Source organism: Anomaloglossus baeobatrachus, chromosome 9, assembly GCF_048569485.1.
Source record: "Anomaloglossus baeobatrachus isolate aAnoBae1 chromosome 9, aAnoBae1.hap1, whole genome shotgun sequence".
NCBI lineage: Eukaryota > Metazoa > Chordata > Amphibia > Anura > Aromobatidae > Anomaloglossus > Anomaloglossus baeobatrachus.
In genome coordinates, this window is record NC_134361.1 from 22,526,135 (window position 1) to 22,544,868 (window position 18,734).

Here is an 18,734-nt window from a genome sequence, read left to right on the forward strand (position 1 = left end):
TTCGGCTCTGCTGCAAGTCTATGGGGATGCTGCAGAGCCGAGTGGGACCGCACTGTGAAAAATGTGCGTTCTGGATGCTTTTCCCACTCTGTCTATGGCAGAGCAAGCATCCAGAACGCATGAATTCTCACCAGGAATGTGCACACGTTGCGTTCTGCCGAATGTGTCTAAGAACGCAGCTTTTTCGGCTGCATCTGAGACGCACAGGCAGTGACTTACACGCTGCGGAATTGAACGCAACATGCGCACATGGTCTAAGGGTTCGCTCACACTAGAATATACCGCGAATGAGTGCAGTCTGAGAAAGAAAGGGATTGCGCTCAAACCCATGATATTCAATGAGGAGGGCAGATCTGTCATTTATTTCTCAGCTGTATTCGGCTTGAGGTAAGAATCACAGCGTGCTGCGAGTGAAGGCATAAATCGGATGGGACTCGCCTATACAAGTCTAAGGGTGCGAGAAAAAAATGGAGCATCCGTATAATGTCCGTTTTTTATGAATACATTATATTCTGTAGCATAGGACACTGTAAATGGTTAATAGCGGTTGAGAAAAAATAAACATATTTTATATGGATGAGAAGTGAGAAGGAAATCGTCCTACTCTCCTGGATGAATATATGACTGAGTTTCTATACGTTAGTGTGAGTGTGCCCTAAATCTGAGCGCTCACTGCAGGAGCACACTCAGGGTCTCTTGTACATCACTGGATAGTAACATCCATTAAAGGGGGTACTCCCATCTCCAATATCCCGTCCTAATATATAGTAGGTGTAACAATAATAATATTAGTAAATCCCTCCAATTAGAAATGTAGTATAGTTCTCCTGATATAGCCATGTCTCTTACCTCATGTGCAGGGCATTGCAGGACCTTAGGTATCCATGGTTACAACCATGAGCAACTATCTAAATAACGTTCATTATATAAGTGATTATAACCATGGACACCTAAGCTGCAATACCCTGCACATGAGGTAAGTGACAAAGCTAATCAGGAGAATTATTAAGGTATATGCTAATATTGTTGTTATTATTATTATTACACTGGCTACATACTGGGGTAGGGTCTTGGAGATGGGAATACCCCTTTAAAGTAAAACTGTCAGCAAGTTGGTACATATGGCACTAGCTGTTTAGGCGCTTTTCTCCCAATAAAAATGATTCCTTCTTGTATGAATCATATCTAAGGTAGAATCCCCTCTGATGAATATGCACTGGGGGCGTGTCTATGCATTAGTACGGCCTCTTTCAAGTGCACTGACACACCCCCAGCGCATCTCCAGCCTCATTTGCATGTGCTTTCTACACTGGATTTCCCATGTTTGGCGCATCTGATCCCTATAGAAATGGTATAATTTGTACTGGAGGAGGAGCCATTACACAAAGAGACCCCTACTTCATATGTAAATATTCGCTGACAGCTTCCCTTTAAGGGGTGCACTGGTGGTTGCTAAGGGGTTACAGTGAACCCAGTCACCATTTTATCCTCTACGAATGAGGCTGAGGACAGGACCTGTAGTCCATACTGTACGTCCGGGGGGAATAACCTTTGGTACCTGGGCTGTTATATATAACTACAACTCCCAGCATTCCCTGACAGACATGGGCTGTCATGTGGCCTTAGGGCATGCTGGGAGTTGTAGTTGCAGCACAGCTGGCGTGTTGGGGGGAGCCGATCACTATGGATTGTTCTCTAGGGGACATCAGAGCCCCCATGTTGGAGTTCCTCCAGGTCAGAGTCCTCTTTTCGGATCATGTGTCGCCTTTTAACTATCTACTTGCTGGGTAGATTTACTCCTTACGTCCCCCAGACGCTGAGATCATGTGTCCTCCGCCCTTTGTCCATCAATATGTTGTGACACTACAAGCCAAAATATGCTGCAAGATATAGTTTTGCAACAGCCGGAGTCCATTTGTTTTTAGCTGTCTGCCCTGCGCCTCCCCCTGTGTCTCCCATCCTCAAGGTTGTGCCCATCACTACATATACACCCGCCATCTCGTGAGTCTGAGGCTGCACCATGGTGCCGGTGCTGCTGCTGCCGTCCCTCCTCCTCCTCCTTTTTCTTTATGTAGGATGTTCTCACACCAAACGTCGGCTCTTGGGACTGAGCCAGAACCGGAGCCCCCCGCGCCCTCCGCGCCCCACTCCTCTGCTGTTTTTGGGCAATCTGCTGGATTTGGGGCACAGTGATCTTCCTCGCTACTTTATGCGTTTGGCACAGAAATACGGCCCCGTCTACCGTCTCAGTTTCTGGGGTCACGGTAAGTGTATGGCCCGACTCCGGGACTTTTTTCTTTACTACAAAACTATAGACAAAGTTGGTTTAAAATGATAGTACAGTGATGGTGCTGTATGACGGTTGTATTATATGGGCACTGTATGGCGGTATTTACACATTGGTGAGGCTCCATATATTTACATGTCAAAAAACCTCATAGATGAGTTGTGGTCATGGGTCCTTCATGTTTTCCTCCCACAGATGTTGTCGTATTGAACAACGCAGCGTTGATCCGCGAAGCTCTGATTAAGAAGTGGTCCGACTTTGCCGGCCGACCCCAGAGTTATATAGGTAGGTCCATGGTGCAGGGGGTTGTCCCCCCATTGACATTAGGTGGCCATTGTCGGTGTTGGCTCACGCATTGACTTTTATCATCTGTGGTGCAGGGGACCTGATCTCACTGGGGGGGAAAGATGTGTCGCTTGGAGACTACACTCCTGTCTGGAAGGTGCAGAGACGTCTCACCCTGTCAGCCCTACAGAAGCGGGTGAGGAGGGACCTGGAGACGACGCTGGCGGCCGAGGCCAGAGACCTGTGTCAGGTGAGTGCTGCCCTGGAGACGACGCTGGCGGCCGAGGCCAGAGACCTGTGTTAGGTGAGTGCTGACCTGGAGACGACGCTGGCGGCCGAGGCCAGAGACCTGTGTCAGGTGAGTGCTGACCTGGAGACAACGCTGGAGACCGAGGCCAGAGACCTGTGTCAGGTGAGTGCTGCCCTGGAGACGACGCTGGAGACCGAGGCCAGAGACCTGTGTCAGGTGGGTGCTGACCTGGAGACGACGCTGGAGACCGAGGCCAGAGACCTGTGTCAGGTGAGTGCTGCCCTGGAGACGACGCTGGCGGCCGAGGCCAGAGACCTGTGTCAGGTGAGTGCTGCCCTGGAGACAACGCTGGAGGCCGAGGCCAGAGACCTGTGTCAGGTGAGTGCTGCCCTGGAGACGACGCTGGAGACCGAGGCCAGAGACCTGTGTCAGGTGAGTGCTGCCCTGGAGACGACGCTGGAGACCGAGGCCAGAGACCTGTGTCAGGTGAGTGCTGACCTGGAGACGACGCTGGCGGCCGAGGCCAGAGACCTGTGTCAGGTGAGTGCTGCCCTGGAGACGACGCTGGAGGCCGAGGCCAGAGACCTGTGTCAGGTGAGTGCTGCCCTGGAGACGACGCTGGAGGCCGAGGCCAGAGACCTGTGTCAGGTGAGTGCTGCCCTGGAGACGACGCTGGCGGCCGAGGCCAGAGACCTGTGTCAGGTGAGTGCTGCCCTGGAGACGACACTGGAGGCCGAGGCCAGAGACCTGTGTCATGTGAGTGCTGCCCTGGAGACGACGCTGGAGGCCGAGGCCAGAGACCTGTGTCATGTGAGTGCTGACCGGGAGACGACGCTGGCGGCCGAGGCCAGAGACCTGTGCCAGGTGAGTGCTGACCTGGAGACGACGCTGGAGGCCGAGGCCAGAGACCTGTGTCATGTGAGTGCTGACCGGGAGACGACGCTGGCGGCCGAGGCCAGAGACCTGTGTCAGGTGAGTGCTGACCGGGAGACGACGCTGGCGGCCGAGGCCAGAGACCTGTGTCATGTGAGTGCTGACCGGGAGACGACGCTGGCGGCCGAGGCCAGAGACCTGTGTCAGGTAAGTGCTGAGCTGGAGACGACGCTGGAGGCCGAGGCCAGAGACCTGTGTCAGGTGAGTGCTGCCCTGGAGACGACGCTGGAGGCCGAGGCCAGAGACCTGTGTCATGTGAGTGCTGACCGGGAGACGACGCTGGCGGCCGAGGCCAAAGACCTGTGTCAGGTAAGTGCTGAGCTGGAGACGACGCTGGAGGCCGAGGCCAGAGACCTGTGCCAGGTGAGTGCTGGGTATCACCGTGGCCATCACTTCTGTGATACTGTCCATGATATCTGGCAGCATTAGAGGGGTATCCACTCCCAGTTTATTTTTTCGGGCCACCATTGTTTTTGGCATGTTACCCCAAAGAGTCATTACAAGGTGCTGAGAGTCCTCCTCTTCCGCAGGATTTCATGAACAGAAACGGGGATCCTATCAACGTGGCCGAAGACTTCTCCCTGCGCACGTGTAAGGTGATCGCGCAGCTGACGTTCGGCACATCGGTGAGATCTCTTTCCACTTGTCTGTACCTCATATTGACGTAGCAGAGCTGAATGTTACGTTCCCTGTCATTATCACAGGAGGTATGGACACACGATCAGCTCTGCTACATCTGTGGAGGAATATTCATAGATACTTAGATCCCTTGTCCACTAAATTTAATCCCCCTCAGATCTGGCGTCTCAGGTGGGCTTAGATTGGATGGTGCCCCCTGCAGGGCCCTCCTTATCATGTACTTGTCATCTAGTGCTGAAATAATACCGTTATAGAGCGCACACATAATGATACTCTATTGTGCTGAGATTATAGCGGCACAATACAGTGACTAAATACTGCACCGGGAAAGATTGGGCGCCAAGTGCTCAAAGTCCCCAAAACCTTCAGTTTTTAAGCTGTGTAGAAAATGTATTCATTCATCTTGAACCTAATCAGGGTATGTGATAATTGTTTAATCACTGGGGTCCGGGTACTGAGACCCCCAATAACCCCAAGAATGGGAGCCCAATGTCCCCTCTATGAATAGAGCGCACTGAGCATGTGCGATGGAGCAGGAGCCGCACATGCTCACTACAGTTCCAATCACGCAGGAGACTTTGGGCCACTTTCCTAGTGACGGGTCAGACCCCCAGCGATCGCACATTGCCCCCAATCCTGTGATCATACCTTCATGTCTTGTTTTCCTTCTCTCGCAGTACAAGCTGACGGACCCCACGTTCCAGGACATCCACACGTGCATTGTTCATTTGATCAAGCTGTTTGAGGCTCCGGGTGTCAACATTCTGGATTTCATCCCACTCCTGAGGGTAAGAAAACAATTAAAGGGGCTGTGTAGGTTTAGGCCAAAAGTCTGCAGACCCCTCTATGTGACAGAAGATCGCAAGTATGCAAATGGCAGACGTGATCACGTGTCCGGCCGCTCGCACCAAGAATACCGGGGAATCACCACAGCACGTTGTCACACAGAGGGGTCTGCAGACGTGTGTCCCGAGTCTGGACACCCCCTTTACACAAGTCTCAGAGTCACCAAGCTGATCCTGAAGATTTGTTTGGTCTTGGGTAGGAATCATTCTCTGGAAAATCTGCAATCGATTAATTAAGCTGTGACCGACCTTCACCGATAACTGGATGGACTTAAAGGGGTATTCCCATCTCCAAGATCCTATCCCAATATGAATAATATTAGCAAATACCTCCAATGAGAAATGTAGTAGAGTTCTCTTGATGAGCTATGTCACTTACCTCATGTGCAGGGCATTGCAGGATCTTAGGTATCCATGGTTACAACTACGCATATAATCACAGTTAGTAAGTTGCTAGTGCTCATAACCATGGATACCTAAGGTCCTGCAATGCCCTGTATATGAGGTAAGAGACATAGTGAATCAGAAGAACTATACTACATTTGTAATTGGAGGTATTTGCTAATATTATCATTATTATTGCACCTACTACATATTGGGATAGGATCCTGTAGAGGGGCATACCCCTTTAATATGATCCCGGCAGTGGGGCTCTAAGGCGGGCTTTACACGCTGCGACATCGCTAGCAATTGCTAGCGATGTCGAGCGCGACGTCGTACATGCGATATCTGGTGCTTGCTGCCGTAGTGAACATTATCGCTACAGCAGCTTCACACGCACATACCTGCTCGGCGACGTCGCTCTGGCCGGCGACTCGCCTCCTTCAAGGGGGAGGTGCGTTCGGCGTCACCGCGACGTCACTAAGCGGCTGGCCAATAGAAGCGGAGGGGCGGAGATGAGCGGGACATAACACCCCGCCCACCTCCTTCCTTCCGCATAGCCGGTGGAGGCAGGTAAGGTGATGTTTGTCGCTCCTGCGGTGTCACACACAGCGATATGTGCTGCCGCAGGAACGAGGAACAACATCATACCTGCAGCAGGAGCGACATTATGAAAATGAACGACGCTACACAGATCAGCGATTTTTTTACGCTTTTGCGCTCGTTCATCGTCGCACCTAGGATGTACACATTGCGATGTCGCTACCGGCGCCGGATGTGCGTCACTAACGACGTGACCCCCGACGATATATCGGTAGCGATGTCGCAACGTGTAAAGCCCGCCTAAATGCCGGCACCGCATGGTGTTAAGGGTGCTTTACACGCAGCATCATCGCTAGCGATCTCATTAGCGATGTAACACGCCAGAGCGCACATGTGACCGGCGCTACAAAAATGACCTATGTGCGATCTCGTTGAATCTTATCTGCGATCTGGCGTGGCACATCGCTAACGAGATCGCTAGAGATGTTGCAGCGTGTAAAGCAGCCTTTAGACTATTATTAACTAGCAGATTGACCCCATATCTGCAGGTTAGTAGCGTTATTTTACATGACAGGTTAGCGTGCCAATGGGTTATAATGGAAACCTGTTATTAGGCCCCCATGGTTGTTACAGTGCTGGCCAAAAGTATTGGCACCCCTGCAATTCTGTCAGATAATACTAAGTTTCTTCCTGAAAATGATTGCAATCACAAATTCTTTGGTATTATCTTCATTTATTTTGCTTGCAGTGAAAAAACATAAAAGAGAATGAAACAAAAATCAAATCATTGATCATTTCACACAAAACTCCAAAAATGGGCCAGACAAAAGTATTGGCACCCTTAGCCTAATACTTGGTTGCACAACCTTTAGCCAAAATAACTGCGAACAACCGCTTCCGGTAACCATCAATGAGTTTCTTACAATGCTCTGCAGGAATTTTAGACCATTCTTCTTTGGAAAACTGCTCCAGTTCCCTGAGATTTGAAGGGCGCCTTCTCCAAACTGCCATTTTGAGATCTCTCCACAGGTCTTCTATGGGGTTCAGGTCTGGGCTCATTGCTGGCCACTTTAGTAATCTCCAGTGCTTTCTCTCAAACCATTTTCTAGTGCTTTTTGAAGTGTGTTTTGGGTCATTGTCCTGCTGGAAGACCCATGACCTCTGAGGGAGACCCAGCTTTCTCACACTGGGCCCTACATTATGCTGCAAAATTTGTTGGTAGTCTTCAGACTTCATAATGCCATGCACACGGTCAAGCAGTCCAGTGCCAGAGGCAGCAAAGCAACCCCAAAACATCAGGGAACCTCCGCCATGTTTGACTGTAGGGACCGTGTTCTTTTCTTTGAATGCCTCTTTTTTTTCCCTGTAAACTCTATGTTGATGGCTTTTCCCAAAAAGCTCTACTTTTGTCTCATCTGACCAGAGAACATTCTTCCAAAACGTTTTAGGCTTTCTCAGGTAAGTTTTGGCAAACTCCAGCCTGGCTTTTTTATGTCTCGGGGTAAGAAGTGGGGTCTTCCTAGGTATCCTACCATACAGTCCCTTTTCATTCAGACGCCGACGGATAGTACGGGTTGACACTGTTGTACCCTCGGACTGCAGGGCAGCTTGAACTTGTTTGGATGTTAGTCGAGGTTCTTTATCCACCATCCGCACAATCTTGCGTTGAAATCTCTCGTCACTTTTTCTTTTCCTTCCACATCTAGGGAGGTTACCGCAGTGCCATGGGCTTTACACTTCTTGATGACACTGTGCACCGTAGACACAGGGACTTTCAGGTCTTTGGAGATGGACTTGTAGCCTTGAGATTGCTCACGCTTCCTCACAATTTGGATTCTCAAGTCCTCAGACAGTTCTTTGGTCTTCTTTCTTTTCTCCATGCTCAATGTGGTGCACACAAGGACACAGGACAGAGGTTGAGTCAACTTTAATCCATGTCACCTGCTGCAAGTGTGATTTATTATTGCCAGCACCTGTTAGGTGCCACAGGTAAGTTACAGGTGCTGTTATTACACAAATTACAGCATCACATGATTTTTCAAACAGTGCCAATACTTTTGTCCACCCCCTTTTTATGTTTGGTGTGGAATTATATCCAATTTGGCTTTATGACAATTTTTTTTATTTTTTTTCAGTGAAGACAAATTAAATGAAGATAATAATACCAAAGAATTTGTGATTGCATTCATTTCCAAGAAGAAACTGAGTATTATCTGACAGAATTGCAGGGGTGCCAATACTTTTGGCCAGCACTGTATGCCAGTATTCCTGTAGAGCCCTGTCTATAGGAGACTGTGATTTTTGCTATATGCTCCGATATTATTGCCTTGCAGTATATAGAGCCGGCGATGAGACAATCTGGTTCTGGTTCCCTAAAAAGACTAAAAAAAAAAGAGTTGGAAAAAATGTTTTTAATATTATATAAAAAAAATACAAAAATCTCCCTAAAAATATTTGGTATTGTTGTGTCCGTAAAAGTCTAATGAAAAAATATAAAATGAATTAACCTATCAATTAAACAACATAAAATAACAAAATGTCAGAATTGCCTTGTTTTAGTCACTGCACCTCCACCGAAAAAAATACAAAATATTGTTAAAGAAAAAGCCCTCATACAGGGCCATGAGGGATAAGACAGTCACGGGTCTGGGTGACATCAGTTATTTTTTCTATATAAATTTGAGATTTTTTTTTGATCGCCACCTAAGTGTAAAAAGCTGTTCACATTTGTTATCACCGTAATCGCACAAACCTGTCAATAAAAACTGGAAATCTTCATCCAGGGGGCATCGGCACCGTCCTCTTTAGTGTCAGAGGTCCACTTGACCCGTTAACACTTCTCATGTTTCACCAAAATGTGGATATTTCTGTTTCCTTTGATATAGAAGTTCCCTAACCAAGCCTTGCGTTGCCTCCTGACGGCCGTGGATAAGAGAGACGACTTTGTGAGGAGACAGATGGAGAGGCACAAGGTGAGTGAGGAACGTGGCACAATCCTGGACGCCGGCTCCTCGCGTGGTCGGACCCTGATCTGTGATGTTCGTGGCAGGTCCATCCCCCGTCAGAGGAGTCCCAGGAGGACATTGTGCACGAAATGATTCGTTTTCTTAAAGAAAATTCCACGGTTGAAGATGGAGACGCGTCGGCTCTCACAGAGGAGCATCTTCACATGTCCGTGGTCGACCTGTTTGTTGGAGGCACTGAGACCACGGCGTCGGTATTAACCTGGACTGTGGCGTATCTTGTCCACCACCCCGAGGTACGGCCTCAACATACATCACACAACACAAGATCCATCCAGAAAGTGATGGCCGCCGAAGCAAATTTTTGAATGAAAGAGGTTTTCTAGGATTTTAGCCCGTGGCTGCTTTCTTTCACAAACAGCGCCACATCATGGTTGTGTCTGGTATTGTAGCTCAGCTTGAAACTGGTGCAGTGCCGCAGCACCACGCATAACCTGTGGACTGATGTGGCGCCATGTTTTTCTAATCCTGGACTTCCCCCTCAGAGCAATGCAGTATGGAGTCATGAGACCAGACCCCAAGATAAATTCAGACCTAACCGGGGGTTGTTAATGTGGACGCTGACACACACACGACCGCTGCAGTCAGTCAGCAGCCACTGATCAGCTGCAGCCTTTACATTCATTCCAAATAGTCTCTTCCTCCTTGTAATGACTGCAGATGATCAGCGGCCACGGATTGGCTGCAGCGGTCAAGTGTTAATGCTAGAAAACCAGTATGTAGTTTGGAGGAGCGGTGCCAGTCCAGGGGGTGAGTACAGATTTGTCTTTTTTCTTCTTAAACCGCCCCTAATAAACTTGACTTTCCCAATAGCGGGCAGCCCCTTTAAGTTAGTATCAAGTCATCCCGAGGTCTGACCCCAGACCAGACCCCTTGCTATTTACTGATGGCTCCTTACTTCTTACCTTCGGGCACTACAGAACCAATGTACCAATGCTGGTCTATGTGTAGGGCATGTGTGCCAGGTCCCAGGACTCCATTGTCCCCGTCTATGGCTGCTCCATTGGTAGTCATGCCAATAATGAGGTTGTCAGATTTTTCAGAATAATCGCCTGGTGTATAATGTTTGCAGGCTGACTCGTAGTGTCTTCTTTTATTAAGGCTCCCTTCACACGTCTGTGAAAAACGTTTGTGTTTTGCACGGCCATGTCGAAGGTGCGTATGGCCCATCCGTGTACAGTAATTTTGGCACATGTGTGTTCACCGTGTGCTATCCATGATAGCACACGGAGAGCAGGAACTTTATGCTCATCTGTCTCCGGTGCTGCTGTCCCTGGTGCTGATGTCTCACTTGCTTCCGGGTTCACGGTGCAGTGAATATGCATGAGCATAATGAGCGAGCCCAGAAGCAAGTGACAGCAGCGCCAAAGACAGCAGGGCTGGAGACAGGTGAGTATAGAAAATAATTTTATTTCAAAGACATGTGTTTTCTCCGGTACGTGTCACGCGGATCACATCAGTGTGCGGGCCGTGGACAGCAGTGCTGCCGTAGAAAAATGGACTTGTTTCCATGCGTGTGGCCACATGGACACACGTCCGTGAAAAAACACGGATGTTTGCGTGGACCCATCGATTTTAATGGGTCCGCGTATGTCCATTTCTCTGGTACATATGAAAACGGACGTCACACGTACCGGAAACATGGATGTGTGAAGGAGGCCTAAGCCAGATTTGAGGAAATCACTTCTTTGTACTTCACTCAGGCTCAGGAGAAAATTCACAAGGAGATCATCAGCGTGATCGGGCACGATCGATACCCTACATACGCGGACCGGAACAATATGCCGTACCTTAACGCCACCATCACAGAGACCCTGAGACTGTGCCCTGTGGTGCCCATTTCGGTACCTCATTCTACCACTAGAGACACCAGGTAATATGGAATATAATGTTCCATGTCTGTGGGGGGGGATGGAAAACAATGTGAATATATAGTGTCTCCTCGCCTTCCAGAAGACTGTAGATCCCCTCTCCTTCCTGCAGGCTTCATGTAAATGTTCATAAACCTCTTCTAAAGATATAGAAGAGAGGGAGGAGGGAGATGCAGCTGCAGCATATTACTCATATAAATAATAGATGAAATTGTGTCACACCTCTGGTGCGGTTGAGCTGGATATATATGTCGTAGAGATGAGCAATATGATTTGCACTGCCCAAGTCTGGCGTCCATTCAAAGTCTTTCTTATCAGCCAGTCTTCACTTTCGCAGCTCCCTGGCGCTTGATAGGCCACCACAGCGCAATGCACATGACAATGTCAATGTCAAAGACCGACTGCCAGGGAGGTCCGGGCTGGACGCCAGACAAGTGCAGCATGAACCGTACTGCTCATCTTTAATATATCTCCCTTCCATCACTCAGCGTTGCAGGTTTCCACATTCCAAAAGGGACCACCGTGATTCCGAATATCTTCGCAGCTCATCGCGATGAATCGGTCTGGGAAAATCCTGAACAGTTCTGTCCCGGTACGTGCCTGACATTAAGTGATAGAAGTAGAAATAAACTATACACAAGAGAAGCAGACATGACAAGGAGATTTGGAGCAAAGTGTTGGCTTCAGAATGAACAAACAAAATGGCGGCCCTCTCTCTTTATAAAGATTCTGGGTCCACACTGTGCACTTCTATAGAATAACAGAATCCCTGTTTTCTCTATTCTAGAAAGATTCCTGACAAAACTTGAGAGTAACGTTTCCTCCCGGTCGTTCCTTCCTTTTGGTATGGGGGCAAGACTCTGCATTGGAGAGGCCATGGCACGCATGGAAATATTCTTCTTCCTCTCTCATCTTCTCAGAGATTTTGTCTTCTCTCCTCTCTCACCAAATATTCTTCCTGACCTAAGAGGTATCTTTGGGATTAATCTGAAATGTCATCCTTTTAAGATTCGGGCCCTTCCTCGAGAAGTCCCAACGCTGACATCAGAGACCTCCTGATCCAATGGAAGTAACCATCAAAGATCTCCTAATCCAACATGAGAAACCATCATAGGCTTCCTGATCGAACAGGAGAAACCATGAGAAACCTCCTGATCCAATAGGAGTTACCATCAGAGACCTCATGATCCATCAAGAGAAACCATCAGAGACCTCCTGATTCATCAGGAAAAACCATCAGAGACCTCATGATCCATCAAGAGAAACCATCAGAAACCTCCTGATTCATCAGGAGTTACCAACAGAGACCTCCTGATCCATCAGGAGAAACCATAAGTCCTCCTGATCAAACAGGAGTAACCTTCAGAGACTTCCTGACCCAAACAGGGGTAACCATTAGAGAGCTCCTTATCCATAGGGAGAAAACATTAGATACCTCCTTATCCAATAGGAAAAATCATCAAAGACATCCTGATCCAACAGGAGAAATCATCAGAGATCTTTTGATCCAAGAGGAGAAATCATCAGATACCTACTGATCCACCAGGAGAAACCATCAAAGACCTTCTGAAAAAAGGGGAGTAAACATCAAAGACCTCCTGATCCAACTTTAGTAACTATCAGAGACCTCCTGATCCAACAGGAGAAACCATCAGAGACCTCCTGATCCAACAGGAGAAACCATCAGAGACCTCCTGATCCAACAGGAGAAACCATCAGAGACCTCCTGATCCAACAAGAGAAACCATCAGAGACTTCCTGATCCAACAGGAGAAACCCTCAGAGACTGTCTGAAAAAATGGGAGTAATCAATAAAGACCTCCTGATCCAACTGGAGAAACCATCAGAGACCTCCTGATCCAACAGGAGAAACCATCAGAGACTTCCTGATCCAACAGGAGAAACCATCAGAGACCTCCTGATCCAACAAGAGAAACCATCAGAGACTTCCTGATCCAACAGGAGAAACCCTCAGAGAGTGTCTGAAAAAAATGGGAGTAATCAATAAAGACCTCCTGATCCAACTGGAGATACCATCAGAGACTTCCTGATCCAACAGGAGAAACCCTCAGAGACTGTCTGAAAAAATGGGAGTAATCAATAAAGACCTCCTGATCCAACTGGAGAAACCATCAGAGACCTCCTGATCCAACGGGAGTAGTCATTAGAGACCTCCTGATCCAGTGGGAGTAAATACATATTAGTTGGACTTGATTTTGGAAAAAGCTTTATTAAATCCATACTGGTATATCGACAACGTCCTTGCAGCGGACCTGATAGATTGTATATACTATAATATATATCTGCTACTTTAGTATAACTCTATGATGTGTCCAGTTACCATGGTGACAGGCAGCCATTATTGTGTCTTGAACCAATAATAATAAAAATGCATTTGACTTCACAAAATCATTGAGCTTGAAGGACACAGAGGCGGCCATTTTGAGAGCTAAAAGCATATATAAGAGAATGGTGTCTACAGTCACATGAGTAAAATAATCGGCCACCATTAGTACTTTCATGTTATACTGACTATGTCCTCGTATAAACAATAATACATACTGTACTTTTGTATACTGCTATAATGTGTCAAGCTACCATGGTGACAGGCGGCCATTTTGTATTTGGAAACAATGATGATGACAATAAAGTTGAGTTCAGAGAACTCAGGTAGAAGGTCACAAAGGCGGCCATTTTGAGGGCTAAAAGAATATGTAGGCGAATGATGTCGACAGTAACATCTATCACTAATAAAGCGGCCATTATGGTTCGTAGACGACCAGTTATACATATATAATATAATAAGTATGCATTAATAATATATTTGCTTTATATTTGGGCATTTAAAGTATGACATGGGAATGTATTGTAGTGCTCCTATGATGTGTCCCGCTGCCATGGTAACAGGCGGCCATTTTGTGTTATGATCTCAACTACTCAGATTAGGGGAGTATAAACTTTATTTTTTTCTATGGGATGGCACAAAGGTGGCATTGTTACTTTTGGAAGGGGCATTAATACTTCTTAAGTAGTTTTTGGCAGTGTTTTAAGGCATTCAGGAGGCATTATTATGTCTCAGCACTAAATGACAAAAAGGTCACAGAGGCAGCCATTTTGAGGTTTTAGAGAATATGTTGGAGACTGATATCCACCATAATATCCGTTTCTATTTAAGTGGTTTCCATTTTGTTGAATAAACCAATATTTTTGAGAATTTTGCTTCTGTACATGTGTAAACCGATGACATTGTGTAGGTTGTGGTGATAGTGCGAGTAAGAGTCCATCATACAAAATGGCCGCCCTCCTTTGTTTTGTGATAAAGGCATTTGCTGGACCATGGAAAAAGCTGTAATATATTGGAAGAGACTTTGTCCATTTATTACGAGGATATGAGCTGTAGTTAGTAGAGTACTCCCAGGAGTGGAGTAGCAGTTGTGAATGATGACATGTGTAGTCCCACATCTATACTGAGGAGGCGCCGTATGATGTCAGCTGGAAGGTATGCCGCTAGGAAACAATATGCACATGATTATATGATTCATGTCTTACTAACATTGAAGTCATGGATAATATTGGATCAACCTCTCCTTCTGGCCAACGATGACCACACAACAATCATCGTAAATCAGCGGCTAATAGCTCAGTAATTGTTATTCTGCGTGACTTGAAAGCTTCTGAGCGACGCAACAAAACAAACAACATACTTTAATATAATATTTCATAAAATCCAAGAAAATTTTGGCTGTAGAGTAACTCACGACACCCCCTCCCAGATCTCACATGTGGGTCACACATGGAGAACTCATATCACCGATAGGTTCCTCATAACAACCAAATATTGTTGTCAATGTCTGACTTCAGGTTGGATCTGGTGTCTACATTGAGGTAATAAAGACAAAACATGGCCCCCATCTAGAGCTGGTGAATACCACCAGACGCTTGACCACCAGGAACGTGACATATTGGTGTTCATGTGCCCCAATCACCTTTCCAGGATCCTTGGGTATGAAGAAGAGATCTTTGTACGAGAAGCCTTCTGTGTTTGGCTCCACCGCTCCAGAGGTCCCATTGTAGCCACATGAGCTACATGTAGTCCACCAATGTTCTCTACTATATTTTATTTAGGCAACATTAAAATAATGCATATTTTATGGCTGTAAGATGAGACGGGCCTATGACAACCAAAGAGAGAGTGGTCTCCACCAAGAGGAAAGTTGAGTTTCTCCATGGATAGGAGGTAAGGAAGAGGTTCATTGATCTGTGGAAAGTGATCTCAACTTTTCTGGGTGAAAATTACTCATAATTTCTCACAACCAACAGATATTTTCTAGATTTATCACATTTGCAAAAGTATTAATTTCCAATGTGACAGTCTTCACTTTAAGCCTTATTTATTTTGTTCCCACCACACAAGATCTACTCAAAAAATGGTCCCTTGGCAGTCTCACAATTTACCTCATAAGGCAACTTTCACACTTTCACACTTGCGTTGGACGGCTTCCGTTGCTATCCGCAGCCTTGAGGAATTACGGTAACCGTTCAAGGAAACCGTTATATTCCTCATAGACTTCTATTAGCTACGGATAGCAACGGATGGTCTTGCGTTGCATCCGCTGCACGACGCAGCGTCGTTATTTTGACACTGCGTCAGGCAGAGGGAACGCTGCATGTAATGTTTTTTGAGCAGCGCAATCCGTAGGATTTCACTGCACATGCTCTCTCTGGCTCCCTGCACTCGTAACCAGGGTAAACATCGAGTTACTAAGCAATGCGCTTTCCCTAGTTACCCAATATTTACCCTGGCTACGAGTGCAAGGAGCCCGACACTTTCCCGCTCGGCTCCGCCCCCTCCCGCACTTCACCCCACATGTACACACGCACACACACACTCACTCACCTGTCCCCAGCCTTGTATTCCTCGCTGCACTGACGTCCTCAGTACCATGGTCCCGCTCGGCTCCACAAACCCTGCACTCCACCCCCGCACTCCGCCCCCTCACACATTCTCGGCGGCCGAACGATTAGCTGATCACCCGGCGACCGGCTGCTGTGAGCGATCAGCTGATCACCCGGCAACCGGCTGCTGTGAGCGATCAGCTGATCACCCGGCGACCGGCTGCTGTGAGCGATCAGCTGATCACCCGGCGACCGGCTCCTGTGAGCGATCAGCTGATCATTCACAATAGTCTGCCGCCGGTAAAACGAAAGAAGAAGAATAAACAAATAAATAAATAAAGATTCCGTTGTTTTGTACGATCTGTTGCATCTGTCACACAACGCAATGCAATGGATGTCGTTCAACGCAAGTGTGAAAGTAGCCTTAAGGCCCTGTCACACACAGAGATAAATCTGCGGCAGATCTGTGGCAGATCTGTGGCAGATCTGTGGCAGATCTGTGGCAGATCTGTGGCAGATCTGTGGCAGATCTGTGGCAGATCTGTGGTTGCAGTGAAATTGTGGACAATCAGTGCCAGGTTTGTGGCTGTGTACAAATGGAACAATATGTCCATGATTTCACTGCAACCACAGATCTGCCAAAGATTTATCTCTGTGTGTGACAGGGCCTTAGTCCAACACTGATATTTTTTGTACTGCTAATTTACAATAGAGTGGGGGGATTCTACAAATTGGCCATACCTATTGATTTCAGCAGGACCGACCAACCATTTATTGTGTAGGGACAGCTCCTGACACTACCCAGACAGCAGTTATTGGGGGAGACAAAGTTTGGATAGTTGAACTTCTTAAACCTTTTGTTCTCGGAGAGAAAAGCCACTGCAAGTCGACACATGAATGGTCATCCAAACCCAAAGTGTATGTCTAACGGAAGGGTGGGCAGGAGAGAAATTGGTCAGCTGGAGGGATGTGACTGTATGGTGATCTACCATAGGGTTTCATTCAGAAGTCTAATCTTGGAGCACATACACGGACTGGTCGCGGGTCTCCTGACCGGAGCATGAGCACTTCATATATTTCTAAGAGGCTGTGATGCTCAGGTCTGGAGAGCTGTGGTCAGTCCGTGAATTTCGGTCCAATATTGGACCAACGTGTGTACATGTCTGAATGAGCCCTTAGTGTAAGGTCACTTTGACTTTTTACACTTTAGATATCCTTTCTACCTCTTCTATCAGGACTGTAGGTTTTGGAATTCCCTTTTTTGTAAGTTCTTCTTTTCCACTGGTCATACATCTTAGCTTTCGACTGAATGCTCATTGGGAGACACCTTATATCTTACCATGCATATGCCACACTATACAGTATATGCTTGGATGATTTTTTCTGGGGTCACAGAACCAACTTTTTGGACCAGTGCTCCCCAATAACAGAACTGGTTTGCAGTTGTCGTCCCACAAGAAAGCTTGTCCCATAACGAAGCAAGTCAGGTTGTAGCATGCACCATTTATATACCAAAGTCGCAAACTCTGTCAGATCCTTATTGTCAAGTACAGGAATTAAGCCAGTCCAGGGGACAGGGAAAACCATTCCAAAACTCTATTTGAGATTTTCCTTTTTCCCCTGAGTTGGAACCCGCTCTCATTCTTGCCAATTAAAGGGAACCAATCTCAAGGATTTTCGTATATAACCTACATACAGTGCTATACTGGCACTATCAGGCTGATTCTATACATACAGTGCTATACTGGCACTATCAGGCTGATTCTATACATACAGTGCTATACTGGCACTATCAGGCTGATTCTATACATACATTGCTATACTGGCACTATCAGGCTGAGTCTATACATACAGTGCTATACTGGCACTATCAGGCTGATTCTATACATACAGTGCTATACTGGCGCTATCAGGCTGATTCTATACATACAGTGCTATACTGGCGCTATCAGGCTGATTCTATACATACAGTGCTATACTGGCACTATCAGGCTGATTCTATACATACAGTGCTATACTGGCACTATCAGGCTGATTCTATACATACAGTGCTATACTGGCACTATCAGGCTGATTCTATACATACAGAGCTATACTGGCACTATCAGGCTGATTCTATACATACAGTGCTATACTGGCACTATCAGGCTGATTCTATACATACAGTGATATACTGGCGCTATCAGGCTGATTCTATACATACAGTGCTATACTGGCGCTATCAGGCTGATTGTCTACATACAGTGCTATACTGGCACTATCAGGCTGATTCTATACATACAGTGCTATACTGGCAATATCAGGATGATTCTCTACATACAGTGCTATACTGGCACTATCAGGCTGATTCTATACATACAGTGCTATACTGGCACTATCAGGCTGATTCTATACATACAGTGCTATACTGGCACTATCAGGCTGATTCTATACATACAGTGCTATACTGGCACTATCAGGCTGATTCTATACATACAGTGCTATACTGGCACTATCAGGCTGATTCTATACATACAGTGCTATACTGGCACTATCAGGCTGATTCTATACATACAGTGCTATACTGGCACAATCAGGCTGATTCTATACATACAGTGCTATACTGGCGCTATCAGGCTGATTCTCTACATACAGCGCTATACTGGCACTATCAGGCTGATTCTATACATACAGTGCTATACTGGCGCTATCAGGCTGATTCTCTACATACAGTGCTATACTGGCACTATCAGGCTGATTCTCTACATACAGTGCTATACTGGCACTATCAGGCTGATTCTA

At 46.8% G+C, this 18,734-nt stretch overlaps 1 protein-coding gene across 1 annotated transcript; it reads left to right on the forward strand.

Moving 5' to 3' along the window:
• Positions 1 to 2,004: 2,004 nt before the first annotated feature.
• On the forward strand, positions 2,005 to 12,659 carry CYP21A2 (cytochrome P450 family 21 subfamily A member 2). The gene is made up of 10 exons (XM_075323259.1): positions 2,005 to 2,264; positions 2,483 to 2,572; positions 2,668 to 2,822; positions 4,286 to 4,381; positions 5,072 to 5,182; positions 9,049 to 9,135; positions 9,213 to 9,422; positions 10,890 to 11,059; positions 11,546 to 11,649; positions 11,845 to 12,659. Exons 1-10 carry the CDS (start codon positions 2,021 to 2,023, stop codon positions 12,114 to 12,116), a joined length of 1,539 nt encoding a protein of 512 aa, XP_075179374.1. The 5' UTR covers positions 2,005 to 2,020; the 3' UTR covers positions 12,117 to 12,659.
• Positions 12,660 to 18,734: the final 6,075 nt, after the last annotated feature.

Excerpts from the sequence above, each read along its gene's own strand:
- CYP21A2 (XM_075323259.1), top strand. The coding sequence starts at position 2,021 with ATGGTGCCGGTGCTGCTGCTGCCGTCCCTCCTCCTCCTCCTTTTTCTT. Across the intron at positions 2,265-2,482 it reads TCTCAGTTTCTGGGGTCACG|ATGTTGTCGTATTGAACAAC; the intron begins GTAAGTGTATGG and ends TTCCTCCCACAG. Across the intron at positions 5,183-9,048 it reads ATTTCATCCCACTCCTGAGG|AAGTTCCCTAACCAAGCCTT; the intron begins GTAAGAAAACAA and ends CCTTTGATATAG.